Source organism: Protopterus annectens, chromosome 1.part0 (genome assembly GCF_019279795.1).
Source record: "Protopterus annectens isolate FY-2018-M chromosome 1.part0, PAN1.0, whole genome shotgun sequence".
NCBI classification, from domain to species: domain Eukaryota; kingdom Metazoa; phylum Chordata; order Ceratodontiformes; family Protopteridae; genus Protopterus; species Protopterus annectens.
This window is the reverse complement of record NC_056725.1, coordinates 420287198-420314737: the sequence shown is the minus strand read 5'-3', so window position 1 is coordinate 420314737 and position 27540 is coordinate 420287198. Positions and strand designations below refer to the sequence as shown.

General features: G+C 41.8%; 1 protein-coding gene across 1 annotated transcript in view; it reads right to left on the bottom strand.

Moving 5' to 3' along the window:
• BTBD9 (BTB domain containing 9) overlaps positions 1-27540 on the bottom strand; it is a 912643-nt gene that overhangs the window by 827803 nt on the left and 57300 nt on the right. Inside the window, exon 3 of the mRNA XM_044060308.1 lies at positions 6764-7127. Coding sequence (XP_043916243.1) covers positions 6764-7127 — 364 coding nt within the window. The remainder of the gene's footprint in view (positions 1-6763; positions 7128-27540) is intronic.

Below are 27540 nucleotides of genomic sequence, written 5' to 3'. Positions count from 1 at the left end.
TAAAAATGGTCCTTTATCCAGCCTACTTACCCACTTTAAAAATGATTAAATACATAAAGCTGCATACTTAGTGGTGGTCAGTGAGGCAATCAGGTTTATGCCACTACCTGACTGTGGGACCACTCTTGTGGCACCAACAGGCATCAGCTCAGCTTGTCCACAGGTGAAATGATTTGGCCCAGTGATGTCTGCTGTTACTAGAAAGTGCAGAGCCACTATGGCTTCCCAACAAATACAGTACATATATTAAATCACTGCCATACTGTACAAGCAGATGGCTATCAAAACCTGAGGAAGAAAGTCTTGTAATGCCTGCAATGTCAATAGGACTGCACCCACTTCCAGGATATTTGTGTGTACACTGAGCACCTGCTGTGACCACATTCCTTAGATTGTCTGCTCCAAACAATGCCTCCACTCCCACGCCAGGGCAGACACAACCACAGTGACTGTCACATTTGAGGGTGGAAGGATGAATGTTTTGGTCTGAGATAGTTTTTGTCAGGGTGAAGCCATCAGTCCAAACAAACAGTGGCACACCCTGAAGTTTCTGACAGGAAAGCCCAACAGAGTCAAAATTCTGATTCCAATGGACTTTCAGAGCCCACTGCAAGAAGCTTCTATAACATCTTGCAAAGGGAAATAGCTACACAGTTGACCCCATAAGTTAAGCAGCCTAACACTGCTGTCACCAATGGGGAAGATAACAGAGTGTTGACCTTGGAATGAAGGGACATATAGGACAGTGTGTCAGACAGGGGGAGGATTCTGACCACGGTAACTGCTTGTGATCACTACGTCTGGGACATATCAGTATTCACTGAAATTGCCAATGACAAGAACAGCTGCAGCAGGTAATCTCTGGACAGGAGTTGTGACTCTTGCAGGGGCATCTAGAAGCTAGTCATCCAGATAAAAGAAGAAAATATATTCCCTTTATCCCAAGATGCACTGCAATAGCTGCCATGTATCTGGTGAACACAATGGAAGAGTGCAGAGATAAAACTGAAAGGCTCTGAATTAAAAGTTACTGGCTCACACCCTGAACAGCAGGTACCTCCTAGACTCCCTGGCTATCGTAACATATGATTAGGCATCCTGGAGGTCCAAAGAGCAGATTCAGACTCCAGTTTCTCTTTTCAAGGCAAAGAAGAACTGATTGCACTGAGACCATCCAGAACTTTGATTTCAGAGGCCTAAGCCTATTCAAAGAAGAGACAAAGATTGACCTGAGGTTCTTTGTCTTCTTAGGAACCTTGGATAGTACCCAGATTCTTTCTGGTCTACTGGGACCGCTTGGATTGCTCTTTTTTATGTAGATGCTTGGCCACTGCTTTCTAATGGGGTGGGACATTTGGATGGGGAAGCAATAACAGATGAAGAGAGGATAAGAATGGAACTGAACTATATTCCTGTTCCACCTGTACTGAGTGATGGCCTGTTACTCAAGAAGATGTGACCGCTGACTATCTCCACCATGGATCACAGTTGGGTAAGTCCTCAAGGATTATGTGTGAGCCCTGCCAGGAAAAAGTTACAGAATCCTTGATTCTGCAGGCCATTACTTCCCTTCAAAACAGAGTCTGTTTTGAAAACCTCTATAGTTATGACGGCTTCTGCCAGATCATTTGAATGGTAGTTATTGGCCTGTTTTAATCCAAAGATTTAGGACCACACCTCTGGCTCTAGGAAAATGTCCTCTGAGGAGGGCAGAACTTCAATCAAACAGCAGAGAAGCATCCTCCATTTATGTGCACTCTTCTAACATGTCTCCATCTGCAGTCCAAAGAGTGGTCAAGAGTGGTCAACCACCATATGTGGTGCTGTCAAATGACACCTTAACATTTACCAGCAAAACTACAATGTCTTTGCCAGGCATGTTAGCATATGGCAATGCCAGCCCCTGTAATATGAGCCACGCCATCTAATGCTTTATATAACACTTGCATTAAAAGGTTAAACACTATATCAATCATTGCCATATGGATCTCTAATCATCAGCAAATAACTCTATTCAGCAGTTTTTTTTTTTTTTTGTGCTCAAGATGGCCCTATTGCCAGTTGATAAACAGCACTCTCCCATCCAGCAGGCCCACTCGTTCCAAATCACTGAGGTGAGGGTCATCCAGAAAGACTCATCATGTAGACTGGCACCGGAGTGGCTTATGATTTTTCTATAAGTGGTCCTATACCCACACACACACACAAAAAAGGATTGGGGAGAGGCATGCAATAGGCTGACCGTGAAGGACATTCCCTCAGTTATGCAAGGGGCATTCACTTTAAGCAGTCCTGTCCCTCCCACCAAAGCAAGGTATGCAGTTTTCCCGATTTCCACCAGTGAAACTGCATCAACCCAGTGTGCTCCTGAGTGTGCACACTCCTCTTCACCCCCCCTCCATGATGGTGAGTGGACCACATCACTTCATTCATTACCATTCCTGCATGGTTCTTCTAGTGCTGGGTTTAATAAAAGTACTAAAAATGAGTCACATGCATCCTGTAATTCAGTGCCTAAATGGAAAAGGTATCTGATGTATAAATGAGGTTCCTAAAATAAAGGCAGTCCAAAATGGGGTACTTATCAGCACCCTTGGGGGGAACTAGCAGACTATTGAACATACAATGTCACAACAGGCCATGGCTTGCTGCTTGCTTCAACCACAAGAAAGTTCTGATTTTTGTCACCCATTTATCTGCTTTTATACTGGCTCACTCTTGAACTAACAGTTGCACAGGTTTGTGGAAGGTGCCCTACAGTTTTGGAAACTGGTCAGATCTCCATCCTTGGCAAGATACCTCTGGTTTAGTTTAGGCTGCTGTAACAATGATCTAATGATAAATACATTGATGACTCTCTTCTAAAGGCTGTTTCATGATGCCAGTGATCACTACCACTGGCGTAAGCTAAGGCAGACGTACTCCAACATTCACAGTTCTTGAGAAGCCAGAGGATCCTGCCCAGTCTCCCTGACACAGGTGCTGCCACATCCAATTCCCATCGCTCCTTCTGTACAGCAGTAGAGACCATCCAGTCAGCTGGGAGGAAACTATTTAACAGGTTGAAGGGGCAGAGTAGAAAGCATCTTGTAATATCTCTTCTTTTGGAAAGATGGTGTTGAACTGGTCAAGATATTCACTTATGCAACAACTGTAGGAATTTTTGGAGCTCTCCCCTCCATCCAAATCTATATCCAGAATGAGAGACATGACTATGGAGTTCAGATATTTCCTCAGCTAAGTAAGAGAGAGAGAGGAATTGTTCCATATAATTTATGTCTATTCCTGTGGCAGCTTCTCTCTCTTCTACCTTTAAAGGGAGAAGTCAAAAAATCTAAGGACTCAGAAGAAAGGGCCTCCTGGAAAAGAGCAGACACTGATGCAAACTCCCAAGCAGCATCAACTGACAAACGCAGTTGTTTCTGAGCTGCTTTTTGATTGGTCAGGAAATGAGCTGCAGGTCATGGCACTAAAACAGACAGACACAGAAAGATTGCCATGTGAGGGAAAGGAGTAGATACCCATTAATGGAGAGACCACTTGGATGTATTTGGTGCCACATCTTTTACCTAAACCCTGATGAAACCAGGGAAGCTCACAACAAGGATAACTGCCCTGAAGTCTTAAACATTCACATACTCAGTGCCAAGACTAGCACCAGGGGTATCGGTGCCAAAATCAACACTACTTAACAGCCTCCATAATCTTCTCCTATTCCAGACTGACAGAAATAGGGAGACTGTAAAGATATCTGGAAGAATGCACTGACAGAGAGGAAGAAGTTCTGGAACTTAAATATCACAACTCTTCTTCCAATGAGAAATTACTCGGCTTTTTTTCTTGGCTGGGGATCTTATACAACTAAGGCTTCCAAATGCAAAATCCAGGACAGAGAATGTTGTTATAAACCTAATTAGGGAACTAGTCTGGACTCAGAACAGAGAATCTCAAATCTGGGTACTTTATCAGGTGAAGGGGAAAATCTAGGGGTATCCCCAACCACTCCACAATCTTTTGCTTCCTTTTACACATTTATACATTCTTACAAAGCTTATAGCCAAAGGAAACAATCAAGAAAGCTTGGATCACCCAATACTTTCATCCCCTTCTCTGGGCCTTGGGTTCAGCAGACAACTGACTAGGCTAGGCAACATCCCTTTAACAATTAATTTATTTCTTCTCTCCCATAAGGTCCTTCTTCCAAACTCCTTGCATATCTCACATTGTGAATCAACATATTATAGTCTCCGGCAAACCATATACAAGATACTTTTGTCCAAGGGGGAATTTGGTGCTCATATCTGAAGCACTTCTTACATTTATCCATGCCAAAACTGGTCAGAAAGTCTACCTGTGGCAAAAAAGGCAACAAAATGCCAATGGGAGGCACGGCAAAAGAAAGTCCAGTCAACAAGTGGCATACCTTAAGCAAAAACAACTAAGCGGAACAGAAGGGCTTGTGCAAGAAGCTGAAACAGCAGTTCGCAGGGATTAAATGCAGGAAGCTGAGAGGAATAACTACTCAGGGTAAGGAACCAGAGAGTGTAAGTGTGAGTGTGTGTGTGTGTGTATAAATGCCCCCATATAATACACTTGGTGGCTAGAGGTATTCAGGCTCAAAACCTGTACCTTTAGTACAGGGTAAAAAGAGCCTAGACTTTTTTTTTGTACTAAGTTGAGAGAGCTATGATGAGAAGTAAGAACATGTTTTTTTTGTGCTAAGAGTTTAGAGCTATGATAAGAAGTGAGCACACAATTTGTATTCCCCTATTATTGTTTTTGTGCTAACAGTTCAGAGATATGGTGAGTGAGAAGTGAGAACTGAATTTGTATCCCCCCATTATTGGCTTTGTTGTTTGTCCATGTTTTTTGTGTTGAGGTTAAGAACTATGTTGAGAAGTGAGAAATGAATTCATTAAATGATGGCTATTAAGTGTCAGTCTTCCTATTTTTTCAGGCAGCTGCTGATTTGGGATAGTGGTATGTTGCTCTGAATGTAGTGCATAGTTTCCTGGGTTCAAAACCTGCCAGCGAAATGCATGATGGTAGCACAACATTTTATTCTAGCAACTTTACAAAATTATACAAGCAATGTTTAAAATGTGTCCCTGGTTTTTGACCTTTTGTCCGTCCCCCCCCAAAAAAAAATGAAACTGAAAATAAGTGCGAGACGCTGTGCAAGATGCCTATGGCTTACACTACTGTCATTCTATTTATAGTGTGGGTGCGGAAGCAGACTTTTATGATGGAAAAGTTCTGAATTGGGCAGTTTGTTGTCATTATTGGTTCATGTGTTTTGTTTCATTGCCTACAGTACAGATTACTGGTAAAATGTTCAAACAATAAATTTAAAATGCACTCTAACATGTGTGTTGTATTATACAAGGAATATAATTTAATAAAGTCAGGAAGGTGTATAAAGAAAAGAACACATGTATGTTTCTTGTTTTGTGTGCAAGGGGCCAATGATTTGAAAAGAGCCAAAAGGTAATCTTTATCCACCACTGGCCAGATGCATTTTCTTTAGATATGGTGTGGGTTTCATTGCTGTTTCAATGAATCTGAGTTTCAAGAGCAAAGTTTAATGTCAAGCCTATTTTCATTGTGAGACAGTATTGCTTTGTTTACCAGATGATGTCTTTTAGTGTTTCTGCATTGTTGTGCTGTAAAATGTAAAAATAAAATTCTAATCATTGTAGAAGTAAAGCAGTATGCATACATTAGTATTTATGGTAAATGGGGCAAAATAGCCAGGTAACAGGACACTGGAATGGCTGCAGGGGGACTCTGGTGCCATGTTTTGATTGTCTGTTCTTCAATTTGCGTTCAAAAGTTGGTATCCCATAATTCCATTGGAGTGGGTGGGGTTACATAATGTATGCAAATTAGATGTTAATCAGCGTACAGATTTGAACCTATTTTTCATGGGCCTTGTCCAGATTTTTGATGTTTCCAGGTTGAGAGGTATGGAGCAATGTGAAAAGCCTGAGCCTGGAAAGGTCTGTTAGATGTCCAGTGCCTAATGCCTGATAACAGTCAGTTATGTTATCAAAGTGGACAGAAGGAATCATGCAAGACCCCCCCCTTTTCACATTTGTTTGCCATCAAAAAAATGAACTGCCTCCCATTCCTTCTTCCTGGTGGCACAACTGAAATGCAAACAATGGCACACAAGAATAAGCAGTAGTCTGGGAGAAGATGCATCAAGCATTTTGTGGTCAGCAACAGGAATCAGTCTCCAGAAGGGCACTTTTAAGTTTTACATGATTATTGTAACTTATAAAACGCTGCACAATTGCAAAAGCCAAGAAGAAGAATATTTCCAAAGATGCTAACATTCTGATAATATTCACTTAATGATGTCTGAAAATTTCTTTAGCTAAGCTCAGTTTAAAAAACAATCTTTTAATGAAATACAAGAAACACCTGGGTCCTCACAGTACAGGGGCCAGTGACAGCCCTTTGGGCATAGCTGGATGTCTGTTAAGACTTCTCTAGCCACATGATCCCAGCACCTATGATGAGCAATACGTTACCAATCTTGTAGTAGTTGCACTGTCCAAAGTTAAGGTTCAGTCTTTTGAGTTATCTAGGAAGCACTGACACATCTCAACTTTTCCCATCTTGTGTGTTTTATCTTTGTAAAGGATATTCATCTTTAAATACTTATTTTACACTGATTTCAAAATGAATCTAAAAGACCTCGGAATACATTAGAAGAATTGAAAAATATATTAAAGGGAACAACAGAAATTTTGCTTACCTTGGAAAGTGTGAGAAACCCCTCACTAGACAGCACCAACTGAGCATTTCTGTCCATGTACAAGCAGCATGTGGAGGTGAGCTTCGAAAGTGAGTAGAGACTGGCAACATCATAGATCATGCAAACATTCTGAATGTTCAAGATGGTACAGAGATACTCGGAGGTGGAGTCTTCTAGTTCAGGGAAACCATACTTGTGAGCCAAGCTGAGGAAATCTAGTAGGACCTCTTCCTTCTCATCACGAAGCATAGCTCTACCAGTATACAAGTACTTAAGCAGCATGCCAAAGGCTTCTGCTGTAGTGTCTTCGAGTGGTATCTCGACCTCAGGTTGTGATTCTCGCATCCCTCCATAAAGCAATGCTCTAGTCAGCAGCAAAGTCAGACAACAAAAAAGAAAAGCAGTGTAAGTATGAAAGCTAAACCAACAGGTATGCAGTAGAGAATAAATCCAAATCCATACATGCATGTGCACGTATATATAGTAGAAAATTGCTTTATTTGTAACAAATCAGTCACTGGGTTAAGCTTCCAGTACAAAGTTCATATTTACTTACAGGAAAGTTCAACAAAAAAGAAAATGCAGTCTACTCAGCAAGTTCAGTGTGCAGTGCTCAGCTTAAGTCTCAAATACACTCTCTCTGGTAAATGTTTACACTCTGCAGGTTTTAGAGAGTTCAACATGCATGCAGTGTTTCCTTAGACTCATATGCAGATTCCCTTCACACAAGGCTCTGGCACAACACCTACTTAAAATAAAGAACAGTACTTAAAAGAGACTCACAAGACAAGAGATGGGTTCCAGAAACCTTTTCTCTCTCTCTATACTTCTCACAGGTAAGACAAATCTAAAATTCCTTTGGAACTTCATCAGAGGAGAGAATAGAGAAAACTACAAAGCAATTAAAGACAAGAAGTGTCAATGCTAGAAGAATATAGAAGAGGGAACAAAATCAACATTAATAAAAGCAATGCACAGTATCAAAACAGACCACTATCTATTGTACACTACCGCAAACAATAAACTAAAAATATCAGCAGAGGAAGAAAAACATAGAAGATCTGCAGATACACATAAAGGAAAAGAAAGTAAGCAATTCACTGATGACCCCACCAAAAAAATTAGAGAGAACTAGGAAACAAAGTAAAAGGAATAGCAAGACCACCAAAAAAAAGAAGAAACAACACATTTTGGAGAAAAATCTATGACGACCCTGGGGAACATTACAAAGATGCTGAGTGGACAAAAGAAGTAAAAGAAAAGTACAGTTTTGTACCTACCATAAATGTAGATGTTCAAGTGTCTTCACTGCTGCAGTCATTACACTTGGGTTATCCTGCCGTCAGGCGGTCCCGCAGTCGGCCAGAGTTCCAAAGTCTTGGTCCGGCGTTGGTTGCTGTCGCCTCCTCCCTGACGTCAGTGCATCAGGGGTATATAAGAAGCAGCGGACGCCATTTTCTTCAGTTTTTCTTGCCCCAGATGTCACGTGCCCCCAAAAAGAGATAGGCAATACATATTGCTTGCAAAACATACAATAAGGTAAAAACAAAACCTGTAGCAACCAGCAAATACACCACATAGGTAAAACAGTGTAGAAAGCTATAGGCAAGACCCAGCTAAGAAAGAGGGGGTGGTGGGTGGGTAACCAGGACTGCAGCAGTGAAGACACTCTAACATCTACATTTATGGTAGGTACAAAACTGTACTATGTTCATCGGGTTTCACTGCTGCAGTCATTACACTTGGGTTGAATCCCAAAGCTGAGTCAGGGTGGCTGGTTCTATAGAGGATTTGGTGTGGCTACAAGGCCCTGCAGCATAGCAGTGGCAAAGCCAGCTCTGGATGTAGAATAAAGAGGCAAGTGGTAATGCTTGGTAAAGGTGTGCACTGAACTCCAAGTTGCAGCTTCCAAAATGTATATAAAGACAAAATCCACTGCAACTAAGAGGCCGTAGTTAAAAAGAAAGTAACTTATTGTAAAATATAAACTTCGGACTCAACACGACTTTGTATAATTTTAAGAACAAAAAGATTTATTTGGTGGTAAGCGCTTTCGCGTACCTTCCTGTACGCTTCTTCAGACCATGAAAACTTTCTACAAAATGAGCAACTTTATATACTAAACTCATCAACACTTAATTATCTAAACAATCAATCATGCACACTCAATAATTCAATAAAACAATTAAGAAGATTAGAAATTACTACAGTTAAAAAACAGCATTGCAAAGACATATTCTGAATGCACTTCCACTAAAAAGTTAAAAATCATACAGGCAAAATCAATACTTAAACATTCACTATAACTGAATGATAAGGGCAATTTTCAGGATTGAAATATTATGTTACAATATATATGTATTTTAAAATAAACACTAAAGTAAACACTATATGCAGTCTGCACTAAAATCTTCAGTGTAAAAGCATATGAAATACTTTTGAAACTGATGAATATGTACATCAAAACACAAATGTTTAAAATAATAATGTATCAAAATAAAACATACTAAATGAGCTCTGATCATAATTGTATAGAGGTATAACTTTTTATGTTATTTCATTTCCTTTATAAGACTTATTAATTTAAATAACCTATAAATAATTTATATATTTATACTATACGTAAATATTAAAATTAATATATATGTAAGTGTGCAAAGATATTAGCCAAGAATAGCAGCGGACGCCATTTTCTTCAGTTTTTCTTGCCCCAGATGTCACGTGCCCCCAAAAAGAGATAGGCAATACATATTGCTTGCAAAACATACAATAAGGTAAAAACAAAACCTGTAGCAACCAGCAAATACACCACATAGGTAAAATAGTGTAGAAAGCTATAGGCAAGACCCAGCTAAGAAAGAGGGGGTGGTGGGTGGGTAACCAGGACTGCAGCAGTGAAGACACTCTAACATCTACATTTATGGTAGGTACAAAACTGTACTATGTTCATCGGGTTTCACTGCTGCAGTCATTACACTTGGGTTGAATCCCAAAGCTGAGTCAGGGTGGCTGGTTCTATAGAGGATTTGGTGTGGCTATAAGGCCCTGCAGCATAGCAGTGGCAAAGCCAGCTCTGGATGTAGAATAAAGAGGCAAGTGGTAATGCTTGGTAAAGGTGTGCACTGAACTCCAAGTTGCAGCTTCCAAAATGTCTTTGGTAGGTACTCCTCTAAGGTAGGCAGTAGAAGTAGCAGTTGCTCTGGTGGAATGTGGCCTAATGTTTGATGGTACATGTTTCCCATGCTGTGTGTAGCAGAACCGGATAGATCGCTCTATCCACTTTGAAATGGTCTGCTTTGAAATAGCCTTTCCCTGTGATCCTGCAGCATACGATACAAACAATTGTTTAGTTTTTCTGAAAGCTTTTGTTTTGTCCAAGTAGAAGCGCAATTGCCTGTGTATGTCCAAGGAATGTAGAAGTCTCTCCCCTTTATTCTGGGGATTTGGATAAAATGTTGGCAAGTGAATAGTTTGGTTAAGAGCCACACTGGATACCACCTCAGGCATAAAGGAAGGGTTTGTTCTTAAAAAAACCCTGTCTTGGTGGAAAATGATGAAAGGCTCCACTGCCATTAGTGCCTGCAGTTCTGAGACTCTTCGTGCTGAGGTTATTGCCAGAAGCAGAGCAGTTTTCCATGACATATATTTTAACTCTGCTGAATTGGCTGGCTCAAAAGGAGGCAAAGTTAGCTTTTCCAAGACGAAATTGAGGTCCCAAGTAGGTGTTAGTGCTCTCCGGGGCGGTCTTATGTTTTTAGCCCCTCTGAGGTACTGCTTTAGCAATGGGTGAGAGAAAATAGGAGGATCTGTGTTGTAATGAGCCAAGATGGCAGAAGCGTGGATCTTAATGGATGAGAAGGATAGTCCCTTGTTCAGCATCTCAGTTTATTGTAGTATCTGAGGAATGTTAGGGACAAGAGGATCAAGGTTTTGAGCCTGGTTCCAGGCACAGAATCTCTTCCACTTTTTTAATAAGATTTCCTGGTGCTAGGCCTCCTGGCCTCCAAAATGACATCCATAACAGCTTTAGAGAGAGGAGCCAGGTTTAAGGTTTTGAGCTGACTGTGCAGGATCTGACTGTTTTGCTGAGTCAGGAGGTGTGGAATTTGAGGCAAAATCCAAGGTGGGCCTTGAGCCAAGTTCTTTAAGATTGGGTACCAATGCTGGCGTGGCCAGTCTGGAGCAATCAGAAACATCTGTGGTTTTTCTTGTCTGGCTTTTAGGAGTACCTTTGAAAGGAGAGGCAGAGGTGGGAAGGCATAAACATTTAGGCTTTTCCAGCTGAACGAAAGAGCATCCACTTTCCATGCTTGTGTGTGATAAGTCCTTGTGCAGAATTTTTGTAGTTGGCAATTCAGTGGTGAGGCAAAACGATCTATGTCTGGGCACCCTCATTTTTGCATTATCATGCTGAAGACTTGTGGATTTAATTTCCACTCATGAGCATTCATGATGTTTCTGCTTAAGTTGTCTGCCAGAGTGTTTTTCTTTCCTGGCAGGAATTGTGCTTGCAGATGAACTTGATAGGTTAGAGCTGTGTTCCACAAGGTCATGGCTTGTCTGCATAGGGGGTAAGAATGAGTGCCACCTTGTTTGTTTATGTACCACATTACTATGGTGTTGTCCGTCTTTAACAGTAATTGTCCTGGATGCAGAAGATCCTTGAAAGCTGTAAGGGCATTTTGTACAGCCAACATCTCTTTTGCATTTGGTCTGTGGTCCATTTGCCCTGAATACATTTTCCTGCCATGTGTGCTCCCCAGGCGTAATCCGAAGCATCTGTTGTTAAAGTCTGCCTGGCTGTGGGAAGAGTGAAAGGCTGATCCTTGTTGAGGTGACATGCCTGTGCCGACCATCGAAACTCCTGTTGTAGGCAGGGAATTAGTGGTATTACTGTTTCCAAGCTGAGAGAGTGTTGAGACCAAACACTTTTTAGGTACCATTGTAATTTCCTCATATGCAGTCTTGCATATGGAATTAGTAGTATGCAGGATGCCATGAATCCCAAGGCCTGCAGAATTTTTCTTGCAGGGAGTTGGGACTTTGTTGCCATCAATTGAAAATATTAAGTCAGTTGTCCTTGTTTGTCTGGCATGAGATAAGCCATCTGGGCTGTTGCATTTAAGCTAGCACTCAGGAATATTATCTCTTGTGAGGGCACTAGCTTTGATTTCTTTTCGTTTACTGTGCACCCTAGGCAACTTAATCTTTTTACGAACGCCAGATGCTTTAGAAGAATGTCCTTGTTCTCTGCTTGAATCAGGCAGTCGTCCAGATATGAATATATTTGAATTCCTTTTTGTCTGCAAAATGCAATTACTGGTGCCAGGCACTTTGTGAAGACCCTGGGCGCAGTAGATAAGCCAAAGGGCAGTGCAGAGAATTGGTAGTGCAATGAACCAGCTATGAATCTGAGGTATCGTCTGCAATTTTGTCTGATAGGGACATACAGGTATGCCTCTTTGAGGTCTAAAGTAACAAGCCAAGCTTTCTTGCCCAACATGGGAAGGAGCTGCTGTAGTGTCAACATTTTGAATTTCGGAACATCCAGGTAAGTATTTAGAGTAGAAAGGCCCAGAATGGGTCTCCATGCTTTGTCCTTTCTGGGGACCAGGAAAAGTCTTGAGTAAAATCCTTGTCCCTGTTGTGGCACTTTTTGAATAGCTCTCATGTCCATGAGGGCTGTAATTTGTTTTTGTGCCTCTGCCTATTGATTTTGTGGCAGGTCTGGCATTCCTTTTAGCTTTGGAAAAGTGTGAAAGTGGAACCTGTAACCTTGAGACACAATATTCAGCACCCATTTGTCTTAGGCGATTGCTTGCCAGTTTTGAGAAAAAAGTGCTAGCTTCCCCCCTAAGGGAGCTGCCAAAAGGGAAGAGTTTGGCATAGGAAGGGGGAAGTCACTGGGACTGTTTCCTGTAAGGTTGTAACTTGTCCTCACCTCCTTTTGGGGTTGAAGCACCCCACTGCCGTGGTCTGTAAGAGCCTTGTGGCTGATATCTGCCTCTTGGGCGTCTGTATCTGCCTCTTTGTGACCTGTCTGACACTGGAAAGGACCAATTTTTTGTAGGCCAATTTCTGCTAAATCGTGGTGGCTGTACCTGTAAGAAATCCTTCACTGTTTGCATAGATTTTGCCTTATCCTCCATTTTCTTTAATACTTCTTCTGCCCTAATACCAAATAAATTATCTTGCTGCAAAGGAGCATCCAATAATTTTGCCTTAACATGATCTGGTAAACTTTGTTCTTTCAACCAAGCATGCCTTCGAATCACAGATCATGTAACTGCTGCTCTACAAGAAGCTTCTAATGAATCAAAACCACATCGCAAAGTATGTTTTCCCACTTGTTCAGCTGCATGCAATAAATCCTGCATTTCCTTATCAGTTTATTCTGCATTTGTACTCATTTTCTGTTTTAATTGAGACTGTAAATATTGTTGATATTTAAGCATGTGAAATTGGCAATTTAAAGCCCTCACTGCCAAAGTTGCTGAGGTGTAAACTTTCTTCCCCCATCTGTCTAATGCTCTAAAATCCCCATCCGAGGGAACTGGATTTTTAGCCGTGGAAGCCTTTACCCCTTTGGGACCCTGGGAAATAGTTTCTGGGTCACAGGGTTTTTATAAAGAAATTTGTGAGAGTCAGGGACTCTGTAGAACCTGTCTGGCTTGACTGGAGCTGGGGGTAAAGAATCAGGATTTAAACTAGATTCAGAGAACACATCATCCACAAGGTCCAACACTGGTGGAATAGCAAGGGGCCTGTGCTGAGGCAATAAAAGAAAGTCTCTGAGCCTTTTCTTGGATTCTGAGTAATCCTGGCCCTCCCAATGGAAATGCTCCCTCATGGTATGTAAAGTTTCCCCAAAAGAGTAATCCTCAGGAGAAGAGGCTGAAGGAATTGATTCTTCAGCATCAGAGTCCTCATAGGGGGGTAAAGAAGATCCCTGGTCTGAAGAGGAAACGGAATATATAGAAACCTGGTCAGAGGAATCATAATCTGTATCCTGCCTAGGTCTTTTATCAGGAGGGGGATGAGAACCCCTGATCAGAGTTATCAAGTCTTCGGCCATTTTAAGCATCTGTTTTTTAGGCATGGAGGCCTGTCCAGGAGAATGCTGTACTTGTTTCTTTGTCTTTAATGTAGTTTTAGTCTTGGCAGTAGTTGCAATGGTAAGTCGTGTAGGCCTGAAAACACCCTCAGAAGCCGATGCCTGCTCAGCGGCTCCGGACCCATCTGAAGGGTTAATCTCCGTTGGCCCAACACCTTCAGTATCCAGAGGCCTAGGCACCTCCACGTGGGAGTCGGTCGCGGCCTGTGGTTCTGAGGTAGTGGGTGTCAGGGGCTGCAAAAGCGCCTCACTGAAAACCGGCGAGTGGCCTAGAAGAGGCTTCGTCGTCAGTTTTTGGCCTCGGATGCCTGTCCTTATCTTTATCTTTGCGTTTTTTGTGCATGCCGGTCATCGGTTGTTCCGACGGCATTGTATAATTAAACCTTCGGCCAAAGTAATGGCGAGCAAAATCAAACCAACGTTTAATAGTGCGTTTGTTAAATCTAGCACAAAACCGACAACTAGTGACATCGTGATCTTGGCCTAGGCATAGGATACAGTAAGAATGAAAATCCTTATGAGGTATTTGCTTCCCACAAGAAACACAATTATTAACTTTTACTGACATTGGTCTGAGGCAAGAAAAAGTTTCCCCAACAGGGTACTTGGCTTTATTGAAGACTTTGGTTCAGAAATCAAATTTGATATTTCAGGAGTCAGCCGACCGACACATGCGAATTGCTTTTGTTTCGGGCACCGCGTGGCAGGAAAGACTGAAGAAAATGGCGTTGACTGCTTCTTATATACCCCTGATGCACTGACGTCAGGGAGGAGGTGACAGCAACCGACGCCGGACCAAGACTTTGGAACTCTAGCCGACTGCGGGACCGCCTGAAGGCAGGATAACCCAAGTGTAATGACTACCGCAGGGAAACACGATGAACATCAGTAAAAAGTTCAAATGTACGGGATAGGAAATGGGATGAAGTAACAGCCAGAGAAACTGAAATAAAATTAATAAAAGCTCCTAACTAGAAAATCCCATGCCCAGATGCATTGTCTAACTTCTGGCTAAAAATATTAACATCTTTACACAAATATTTAGTCCTCTAAGTAAAACTTGCTTACATGTGCATCCCAAACTAAAAGCTAAACACCAAAAACTTGCCTTCAGACGATGTACAAACTATATACTACAATTGATGCCAACATTCAGAAAAAACTCGGTCACGGCAACAGAACAAAAAAAGTCATATGGAACAAAAGGATCATTTGTTGTTAAATAAAGGCATAATTGAGAACTATAAAAAAAAAAGAAAGAAGAATTTAAGAATGGCATGGGTAGATTACAAAAAAGCATTTGACAGTATCCCGCATTCATGGATAAAGGAGTGCTTACACATGTACAAAATACAACCAACATTATCAATTACATTACAATGAACATGAAACAGTGGCAAACGCCTTTTCAGCTAAGCCATGATAAAGGGCACATTACTATCTCAGGGATAAAATTGCAAAGGGAGACATTCCAGGGAGACTCGTCACCCGCTGCCCTTTTGTCTTGCCCATAACCAGTTATGCTGTCTACTTAACAGATTAGGTCATGGTTACAATTTTGCTCCCAGAAAAAGTACAGTTGTGTACACCTACCATAAATGTAGAAGTTCGAGTGTCTTCACTGTTGCAGTCATGACTGTAGGGTTCTCCCCTGCCGGCAGGCAGCCCTCGGTCGGCCAGAATCCCAAAGTCCGGGTCCGGCGTTGGCTGTTCAACTTTGCTCCCTGACGTCAGAGCGCCAGGAGTATAAAGCTGACAGCCAACGCCATCTTCTCCAGTTTTTCTTGCCCCAGATGTCAGGAGTCCCAAAATGAAAATGATCCCAAAACCTTTGCAAATACACCTCAGAAGAATGGAGAAGAAAGGAACCACACAAAACAAAAAATAAGAGGGGACACGAGGGAGGGAAACCCAGACTGCAACAGTGAAGACACTCTAACATCTACATTTATGGTAGGTGTACACAACTGTACTATGTTCATCGTGTTTCACTGTTGCAGTCATGACTGTAGGGTAGAATCCCAAAGCTGAGAGAAAGGGAGGTGGTCATAAAGAAGAAGGGGCAGCTAAAAGGCCCTGCAAGACTGCAGAGGCAAAGCCTGCCCTGGACTTAGAGTAGAGAGGCAAATTGTAGTGTTTAGAGAAAGTATGCACTGAACTCCAAGTTGCAGCTTCCAAAATATCCTTGGTAGGAACTCCCCTGAGGAAGGCTGCAGAAGTGGCAGCAGCTCTGGTGGAATGAATCCGAATGCTCCCTGGGATTTGCTTTCCATGGTGTGAATAACAAAATCTAATTCCATGAGCAATCCATTTAGAGATGGTTTGTTTAGAAATGGCTTTACCTTGGGAACTGGAAGCATGAGAAACAAACAATTGTTCTGATTTCCTGATGTCCTTGGTTCTGTTCAGGTAAAAACGTAGCTGTCGATGTACATCCAAGGAATGTAATATCCTATCCCCTTTATTTTGAGGAGTGGGGAAAAAGGATGGCAAGTGGATAGTTTGATTTAAAGCCACTTTGGAAATCACCTTAGGCATGAAGGTCGGATTAGTCCTCAAAGATACCCTGTCTTGATGGAAAATAATATAAGGTTCTACTGCCATAAGAGCTTGTAACTCTGAAACTCTCCTGGCAGAGGTTAGTGCCAACAGGATAGCTGTCTTCCAAGATAAAAACTTGATGTCAGCAGAAGCGGCAGGCTCAAAAAGAGGCAAGGTTAGTTTTTCCAAAACATAATTGAGATCCCAAGCAGAGGAGATCTAGGAGGTCTTAAATTCTTAGCTCCTCTGATGAACTGTCTCATGAGCTGGTGGGAAAAGATGGGAGGGTATGTATTATAATGAGCAGAAATAGCAGAAGCATGGATCTTAATGGAAGAGAAAGAGAGACCCTTATGTAAGAGATCCGTCAAGTAAAGAAGAATTAAAGTAATGTTAGGAAGAAGAGGATCAGAATCCTGAGCCTGCATCCAGGAACAAAATCTTTTCCATTTTCCTGCATAAGATTTCCTAGTGCTAGGACGTCTGGCTTCTAAAATGACATCCATAACCTGCTTGGGTAGAAAAGAAGAAATCAAGGGCCCTGGATTAACCAGGCCGCCAGGGTGAGAGTTCTGACATGAGAGTGTAGAACCTGACCCTGATGTTGGGACAGAAGGTTCGGAGACTGAGGTAAAATCCAAGGGGGCTTCAGGCAAAGGTTTATTAGGGTTGGATACCAAAACTGCCGAGGCCAATTCGGAGCCAACAAGATAATCATCTTGGGTTTGTCCTGTTTTATCTTCAATAAAACTCGTGGAAGAAGAGGTAGAGGTGGAAAGGCATATCCCGAGAGGTTCCTCCAACTGAATGACAGGGCATCCACTTTCCAAGCCTCTTTGTGGAATGTCCTGGTGCAAAAATTGTGTAGCTGATGATTTAAATGGGATGCAAAGAAATCTATGTGAAGACATCCCAGACTGCTGTTATCATCCTGAATATTTTGGTGTCCCATCCACTCGTGTGGATCCGAAAGGTTTCTGCTCAAACTGTCTGCCAGTAAGTTTTATTTCCCTGGTAGAAGCTGAGCTTGAAGCTCCAGATTGCAAGCTAGAGCTATGTTCCATAAATCCATGGCTAGTCTGCAAAGGAGGTAGGAATGAGATCCCCCTTGCTTGTTTATGTACCACATAACTGTGGTGTTGTCTGTCCGTATTAGTAGTTGTCCTGGTTGTATGAGATTCCTGAAGGCCAATAGAGCTTTCTGAACAGCTAACATTTCCTTTAAGTTGATATGCAGGTGCTTCTGATCCTTTGTCCAAAGGCCCTGCAGACAATTGCCCTGAAAATGGGCTCCCCAGGCATAATCCGAAGCGTCTGTGGTTAGAATCTGAGAGGCAGGAGATAGACGGAAGGGCTTCCCTTTGTTTAGAGCACATGCCCTGGACCACCAAAGAAATTCCTTTTGAAGACAAGGAAGGACAGGAATCAGTATGTCCAAACTGTGGTAATGCTGAGACCATACACTTTTTAGGTACCACTGTATTTTCCTCATGTGTAGTCTTGCATATGTTATGAGGAGGATGCAGGAGGCCATGTAACCCAAAGCCTGCAGGAATTTCCTTGCAGATAGATGGGTTAGAGTTGCCAAGGCTTTGAAAGTTGCTGCCAGCTGTAATTGTTTTTCGGATGTCAGAAATGCCATCTGAGTTGTAGTGTTTAGAAGAGCACCCAGAAAAGTTATCTGTTGTGAAGGTGTCAAATTTGACTTTTTTATGTTTACAGAGAATCCCAGGAATTTGAGGAGGTTTTGTACGAAGTCCGGATGCTGGAGTAAGACATCTTTGCTGTCTGCCTGAATTAGACAATCGTCCAGATAAAGGTAAATTTGAATTCCCTTGAGTCTGCAGTAAGCTACTACTGGAGCCAGGCATTTGGTAAAGACCCTGGGTGCAGTAGACAATCCAAAGGGCAGCGCAGAGAACTGAAAGTGCCTCGATCTGGCCCTGAACCTGAGGTATTTTCTGCGGTCCTGCCTGATGGGAATGTGTAAATATGCCTCCTTTAAATCCAAGGTCACCATCCATGCATCTTTGGACAGCACTGGAAGCAGCTGCTGTAGAGTAAGCATCTTGAATTTTGGAATCTCTAGAAAGGTGTTCAAGACCGACAGATCCAGAATGGGTCTCCATGAATTTTGCTTTCTTGGGACTAGAAAGAGCCTTGAATAAAACCCTTTCCCCATCTCTGAAAGAGGTACCAGTTCTATGGCATTTATAGCCAAAAGAGCCTCCACCTGGATTAAGGCCTCCGTCCATTGATATTTTGTTAGGTCTCGCCATCCGCTTGGCCTTGGCAAAGTATGAAAATGGAATTTGTAACCTCTTAAAATCACATCCAAAACCCATTTGTCCTGGGTTATTTGAGTCCAATTTTGGTAAAAAAGAGAGAGTTTTCCTCCGAGAGGGGCTTCCAGGCAAGATGTACCTGCAGCCCAACAGAGGGAGTCATTGAGTTTGTTTCCTTTGAGACTGTGGCCTGTCCTCTCCTCCCCTAGGGGTAGAAGCAGTCCATTGCCTTGGTCTATACGCAGCTTGTGTTTGAGGCCTCCCTCTGGAGCGTCTATATCTACCCCTTTGAGGCCTGTCTGAAGAGGGGAAAGGACCAGTTTTTTGATGGCCAATTCCGGCTAAATCTAGGAGGCTGTACTTGCAAGAAATCTTTAACTGTTTGCATGGATTTCGCCTTATCCTCCATCTTTTTAATCACCTCTTCAGCTTTAGAACCAAACAAAACATTATGCTGAACAGGAGCATCCAATAATTTAGCCTTTACTTGTTCAGGTACATTCTGTTCCTTTAGCCATGCATGTCTTCTAATGACTGTGCCACAGGCCGCAGCCCTAAAAGAAGCCTCCAAGGCATCAAATCCACAGTGTAAAACATGCTTCCCAACTTGTTCAGTGGCATGCAATAAATCATGTAATTCCTTATCCCCTGCACAGGCAGAAATGGAAGAAAATTTCTGTTTAAAGACAGACAAGAGAAATTGCTGATATTTAAGCATATGAAACTGACAGTTCAAAGCCCTAATGGACAAAGTAGCAGAAGTGTACACCTTTTTCCCCCATCTTTCCAAGGCTCGAGAATCCTTTTCAGTAGGAATAGGATTTTTGGAAGTAGCGACCTTAACACCCTTAGGACCCTGAGAAATGGTTTCAGGGTCAGCAGCAGGATTCTTGTATAAAAACTGATGGGAATCAGGAACCCTGTAGTACCTATCAGGCTTAACAGGAGCAGGAGGAAAAGAATCAGGGGTTAAATTAGCCTCCGAAAAGGCATCATCCACAATATCGAAAACAGGAGGAATAGCCAGGGGCCTATGTTGGGGAAGAAGAAAAAAATCCCTCAGTCTTTTCTTGGATTCTGAATACTACTGTCCCTCCCAGTGAAAATGTTCCCTCATTTCATGCAGAGTTTCCCCAAAAGAAAAATCCTCAGGAGGAGAAGCTGAAGGAATGGATTATTCCGCATCAGAATCCTCATAAGGAGGAAAAGAATATTCCTGATCAGAAGAAGAAACTGAGGAAACAGAAGCCTGATCAGAGGAATCATAATAAACATCCTGCCTTGGCCTTTTGTCTGGAGGGGGATGAGAACCCCTAATCATTGTAAGTAAATCCTCCGCCATTTTAAATAACTGTTTCTGTGACTTGGGAGCCGGTTCAGAAGAGGCCTGTGTTGAAGTCTTTGATTTAGAAGGAGTCTTTGCCTTTGTCTTTGCCTTTATTTGAAGCTGAGTAGGCCTGAAAACCCCTTCGGAAGCCGGAACATGCACAGCGGCTCCGGACCCATCCGAAGGAGTGTTGTCCGAAGGTCCTGCAACAGAGATATTTAAAGGCCTGGTTGGCTCCTCATGAGAGTCCATTTCGGCCGTCGCTTCTGAAATGGCCGATGACAGGGGCTGCAAAAGCGCCTCACTAACGACGGCAGAACCTGAAGCTGGCTCCACATGTGCGCTATCATCAGATTTGGACCTCGGAGACCTGTCTTTATCCTTGCGACGCTTGTGAACTCCGGTAGATGGAAGCATATCAGACGACATTTTGTAGTTAAATCATCTACCGAAGTAATGAAAAGCAAAATCGTACCTTCGCTTAATTGTACGTTGATTGAATCTAGCACAAAACCGACAACTAGCTACGTCGTGGTCAGGGCCCAAGCAAGGAATACAGTAAGAATGAAAATCCTTATGAGGTATTTGCTTCCCACAAGAAATACAATTATTACCTTTTTCTGACATCGGAGTGGAGCAAGAAACAAAGTTTCCCCAACGGGGTACTTAGCTTTGAGTGGAGAAGAAAGTCTTCGGACCAAAGTACATAGAAATATTCGTCAGGAGTCCACCGACCGGCACTTGCGAACTGCAATCACCGCACAGCAAGAAAGACTGGAGAAGATGGCGTCGGCTGTCAGCTTTATACTCCTGGCGCTCTGACTTCAGGGAGCAGAGTTGAACAGCCGACGCCGGACCCAGACTTTGGGATTCTGGCCGACCGAGGGCTGCCTGCCGGCAAGGGAGAACCCTACAGTCATGACTGCAACAGTGAAACACGATGAACATCAACCAAATGTAGAATTATCTTATTTTTGTGAATTACTTAAAATTATATAGTTCATCAGATGAGGATCTGAAAGCACAACTGCAAGTGGTTAAAACTTTCTCAGCTGATACAAGAATATCACTTGGTCTTGATAAATGTGCAAGAGCAACATTTAAAGCAGAAAAGCTGCAGCACCAAGAAAATATCAGCCTGGGACAGGAATGTAATACAAAGGATCTTGGGCAGAAAACAGTGAATAAATATTTGGGAATTGATGAATGAGGATGATGAGGATGAATAATCCTTTCAAATATATCCACAGTAAGAAACATTTCTCCCCTGACCTCTAATCTACTACTAAAATGCTGTGATTGGTCACCATTAAATAACCTAAACCTTGAGCCTGCAGTAGAATATTTTAACAAGTTTCTAGAAACACTAAACAGCCTAGCCCCCCACCAGAAAAATACGCAACAAATCCAAACAACTACCATGGCTCTCTTCTGACACAAAACAACTGATTAAACAAAGAGACCGAGATAGAGCCCTATACCTACCTACCAAAAACAAGTCTGACCTTACTACTTATCAGCAACTAAGAAACCAAACTAAGAAAAACACTACTTCCATACTTCCCAACAAAAATTTCTCCACAATCCACAAAAATTCTGGCAATCAATCAACTCCCAACTCAACCCTGGTACAACCTCCACTCCTTCCAAATCTAACACCTCCGAACCCTTAGCTTCACAGTTCAGCTCAAACTTTATCAACTCTATCTCCAGTCTACTAAACAACCATAAACAACTGCCACTCTCACTCCCCTCCACTACCTCATGGGTACTTTTCCGTTAAACCACTACCACTTCACGATGCTCTACTTAGCCAGTATTTCAGTCCCGGACACAAGAGTGTGTGTGACAACTACTTCTGTACAAGTGCCTGACAAGTGTCTGTTGTACTGTTAGGTGTATAGGACAGTGTGGTCATTGCAAAAATAGCTGCAGTCCACCGTTAAACCCCTACCATTTGCGGGAGGCTCATTTGCAGACAGAAGCTAGTTTCCTTTTCACTACTATACTCAGGAGAGAATCCCCGGGCACTGTAGAAGAAAGTTAATGTAGGGGAATACCAGTAGGAGAGAAGGTGAAAAGATTTACACTTCTGGATATGGCCGGATCGGGTGATGTTGAGCATGTATCACTTCACACATTACTGAGAAAGATGTCGGCCAGGTCTCCATATTAATGTCTACTGCTGTCAAGTCAACAACTGCAACCTTTATAAAGTACACATCGCTTTGCATCTGTACTTCTCAGCTACAGGAGGTGCTCTGAAAAAATGTTCATAGTTGTACTGCAGTACCATGCACGTAAAAAAATCGCCCGGTGTTGGCAATGCTCATCACAGTCCCCAGGTTATTCAGTCACCCGTGACATGTAAAGGGAAGGAGTGGTTCTGCACATTATAACATCTGCGATCGTGCAGCACCAGACAAGCCATTCATGTCTGCACTACTGCCTGCCTGGCAAAGCCAATAAAAACGAATACTTAATCTTATGTAATGAAAATGATTACTTTCACATCACGTGTCAGTCCTGCATAAATTATAACATGCCGTGCGAAGTCGTGGTAGGGGTTTAATGGAAAAGTACCACCTCATGTACTACAAACTCCTTATCTTTTAAATCTATTCAAACTTCTTACATTAGAAAACTACTAAGCAAACTGAAACCCTGTTGCCCAGCAGCTGATCAAGCATCAAATGAATTCCAAAAAACAGCAGTTCCATCCATCACCTATCCTATCTCTATTCTAATCAATTGTTCCATCTATGAACAATATGTACCTCTCCTGTGGAAAGTTTCTCACAAAATCCCTCTCCACAAGGGTGGCCCTTCTACGGACATCTCAAACTACCTCCCTATAGCTATACTCCCATCCATAGCAAACATCCTAGAGAAATTTATTCAACTTCAACTCCTCAATCACCTTATCACAAACAACCTTCTATCCAATACCTAGCATGGCTTTAGACCCCAGTACGGCAGAAGCATAGCCCTGCTATCCTTCACCAGCACTATACATCACCTTATGAACAAAAACTAGTCTCTCCAATTTTCCTAGACATGTCAAAAGCTTTTGACACCATTTCCCACCAACTTCTACTCGATAAAGTTGCTGCCCTTGACATGGTTTCACAGTTATCTATCTAACCACCAACAGGCTACAAAATGGGAGAAAAACCTCTCCCCACTACTCCCAGTATCCACAAGTGTACCCCAAGGTTCTATACTTGGCCCCCTGCTATTTATTATATTTACACAAACAACCTTAATAAAGCAACCCAACTTGCCTCAATCATACAATATGCAGATATATTTCAACTGCTCAGCCACCTCCCCACAACTACAAGAAGAGATGCAAAAAGCATTCTTGGAAATAGAAATTTTCCTATCTAACCACCAAATCATCCTAAACCCAAATAAGACCAAACTAATAATTTTTACCAACAGATCTACCAATCAGAGCTCCCCGTCTCTTCTCTATTCATTTGGCAAATGGTACCAAACTTGATCCTACAAACCAGACCAAGCTCCTTGGTATCACAATAGATGACCATCTCAATTTCATACTCATATTTCACTTACCATTAAAAAAGTCTACACAAAACCCGGAGCACTCAGCCAAACCTTACCTAACACCCCAAGCCAGGATATCCACAGCTAGATATCAGCTTCTCTCTTCACTTCTCTATTGCTCTCACATATTTGCCAACTTACGCAAGACTGATCTTCATAAATCTAGAAACTTGCTATAACAAAATTGCTAAGTTTGCCACCAATCTACTCCAAAAAGCCCACCATTGTTCTGCTCTTCTTCAACTCAACTGGTTAGAACTCCCAAATCTAACACTAAACCATCTTACCCATAAAATCATATACTACCCAGACAGCTGCCCCACAACATCTAACCTAGTCCAACTACAAGTAAACAGTAGACCCCTTAGATCTTCTGATAGATCTCTGCTTAGAACAACCCAATCACACAACCATGGGGACTCCCTTTACTCAAACAAAATAGCTAAGTCCTGGAATAACCTACACATAAGCTTACAAAACACCATCTGCTGTTCTTCCTTCAAAACAAAAAAAGCAAGTGGCTCTGCCATTGTAATACCCCTGGTTAATTTTCTCCCTCCTGCTATTTCTCTCTTCAGCTGGTTGCATTTCTATTTTTTCTACAATGTTAAGAGTTGATCACCTCCCAACGTTTTTTTATTTGATTTTGCTTTCAGTAATTCATACATCTCTCTTGGTCTACATCTCACAAACTCTACATGTGCTTACATCTCTTCTTCTACACATCCTCATGGTTTCTGTCTCAACTTTTCACCTTGTTAACAATGAGTTCTGTGGTATGCGTGTTTTTTTCAATTTTGTTACTATGATGTATTATTTCTCATTTTAGTCTTTTTTTTTCACAATGTTTATAATGTACTGTAAAAAAAATATCATCATTTATGTACTCTATTTGTACTGAGTCTCTGTTATTTCTCATCTGTTTTGTGTAGATTTTCTCCCAAAGTCTCTGCTGAAAATGGGCTACTAGCCCAGTCAGACATTACCTGGTAAATGTAAAATAAAATAAAATTAAAAAAAAAAAAAAAAAAAAAAACAATAAAATATGAACAATTGAGAGCAAAACTCAATAAGAAATATTTTAGAAGACTAATACTGATAACAGCCTTGACATCTAGGAGTGAAGTCCAAGCTATAAAACCAATTTGCTCGCCCTGTTCTAACTTTACAGTTTTGGGGTGAGTGATTGGCCCCAAGAGGTATCAGTTGGGACAGGAAAACAAGAAAAATGCTTCATGCTTCTCAAATGATAATATAAAATATCAGTGTATACCAACATTATATATTTCTCATTCTGAAGACGGTACAGGCCTCCTCAAGATGGATTACATGAACAGATCTGCAATTGTGGGACTGCATACATATCTGATGACTTCACCAGATACAAACACAGAGAAAGTTTTAAAACATGAGGAGAATTTGTCCAAAATGAATTCCCTGTGATAACAGACACAAAGTCATAGAATACCAGGATTTGCTGGCAGGAGCAAGGACAATGTGGAAAAAGGATACTCAGACAGTTTCAATAGTAATAGGAGCAATGGGTCTCATAAAAAATAATTTACAGTCATACCTAGGTATGCTAACGATACAAGTTACTCCATATCAATTACAGAAGGTGTCAGTTCTGGGCACATTGTGGGTGCAGCAAAGAACACTTTTTGGCTAACAAGTTCATGAAATTAGTATTGTTTCAATCTTTGATCATACCTTGACTTAGGAATGGGGTCCATTCCGGTCATGCTACTAGAAACACAAAAAGCTTGGGAGAAATTAAACTGGAAGAATACATCAAAGTGGTCTCTCTATTGAAGGGCATCAGCTCCTTTCCCTCATAGCCCTTAGGACTGCATTCCTTGTACTACCTTTCTTTCCTTCTGGTAGACATTCTTTCTAGAATCACCTAAGACCCTCTTCAGATCCAAAGGTTCTGAATCTTATTACTGGCAGAACTTGGGCCTTCAATAAAAATCTGTCTGCAGATTTTCCTGGTTAACTTTTACTTGTTTTTCCCATTTCTGACAGAGCTTATTTAGAGGGACCACCCACTACTATGCTACATGCCCGCCCAAGCAGAACCATCCATTCCTGCCTTGGCAAAAGTGCTGGTGGCCCGGGCAACTAAAAAAAATATTAAGGTGGCTGGGCCCAGAGAATGTATGATCTTAATAAAGAAAAGATCTGTGGGGTTAGCAACCACCGAGAAAACTACAGGTTGGGATGCTTTTGTCAGTAATGACACTGAACTGGGGCATGACTTGGTACAAACATAAATTCCCTGCTCAGCAGGTAGTGTTTTAATGATGGCGAGGGCACACCTAACAGCTAAACTCTCTCAACAGCTGAGCAGTGCTTTCTTGGCATAATTCACCTTACTGTTACTGTAGCACATCTCCCCTGCCATCTATAACCATTGATAAGGCTGTGCTTCTGACCATGTCAGAGGTATGTGTGTGTCCTAAGCATTATTACAAGCAGTCAGAGGCTACGAGTACAGGTAATGAACAGAGAATATACTTTAGCTGCCTAAAGGCTTCTTCCATTTCATTTGACTATTCCATCTTTAATGGAACTTTATCTATAGTTAGGGCAGTTGGGGGAAGGGGCAAACTCCAGAAAAAATTTCCAATAACAGCTGCCCAGAACCAAAACAGCCACAACTTTTTTTTGGCCTGTGTCTAATGCAGCTAACAAGATATTGAATAGTATTTTTATATTATTTATATTGTAATAATTTTCATGTTTCTCTAAATATCTCAACATTTAGTTAACACAAACAGAACTGCAAAGCCTCATATGAAAGTTTGCAGCTGTATAAAGAAAATCCTGCTAGCATTATGTGGCTTGCTTGAAAAAGTACTGAGATGGGATCCTTACAGCACTTTCTGCAGAAGCAGAAATCACCGGACATACTTAACCGAAAGTGCTGTTCACCAAAGCAGCACTTTCGGATAAGTATGCTCGTTGTGCCGGTCGCACTACGGAGTGGTTAAGGGAAAGTTCCCTTTTCCCCACTGTAGTGCGACCTCGGAGTGAGAATATAAAAGCAGGGGGTCACAGGCCCCCACACGGGGTGTGCAGGGGAGTTTGCCCCCCTGCATAAAATAAGATTTATTGTTTTGTTTTTTTTTTCAATGCACTTTAACGAAAGTGCTTCTTCGGTGAAAGCGCTTTCGTTACAGTGCGTTCGGTTATTGTGGATTCGGAATATTGAGCTTTTGTTCAATAGTCCCAGATCCACTGAGATATCATAAGCAGTTTATACAACATTACAAAATTCATATTTACTGCCTTTATTTTGGCTTATAAAATCCACTTTAAAACATCAAACTGAATGAATGTCACAAATATAAACATTAATTTATCCTGAATAGTTTTAGAGTTTTCTAGTACCACTTACAGTTCCAGAGATATGAATATTTGTCTGAACTGTAAGGTGATAAAAGTTTCAAAGCACACCCACTGGGAGTTAACGGTACGCATTCAAAAGAGCTGCAGTGGAGGGAACAATACTAGCAAAATTCATGCATCATTCTGGACATTAATGGAGTGTCGTGGTCAGTAAGAGTTTCTTGGAAAATTCATACCCCAGAAAAGAGTATTACCAATTAATTTGCTATAGGCTTTGTAATTACTCTGTTCAGTACTACCATCCCAGTAAAGTCTGTGGCATAACCTGTAATTACCAGGCTGTACTTTTGGACATTTCTCAATTTCACAAGTTTGCCTACTATGTCCACTACATGATCAAAATGGGCCTCTATACTGGACAAGGATATCAAAGGACTCAACATCAGGGTTGGGATGTCCTCCTTTTATACTCTTGCCAAGGTGCACACAAGCTCTCTATGCTCTTCATAAACCAGGCCAATAAAATCTAGCCAGAAACTATAGTCTCTGTCTATTCCTAAATGACCACCCAGAATATGACCATGTGCTA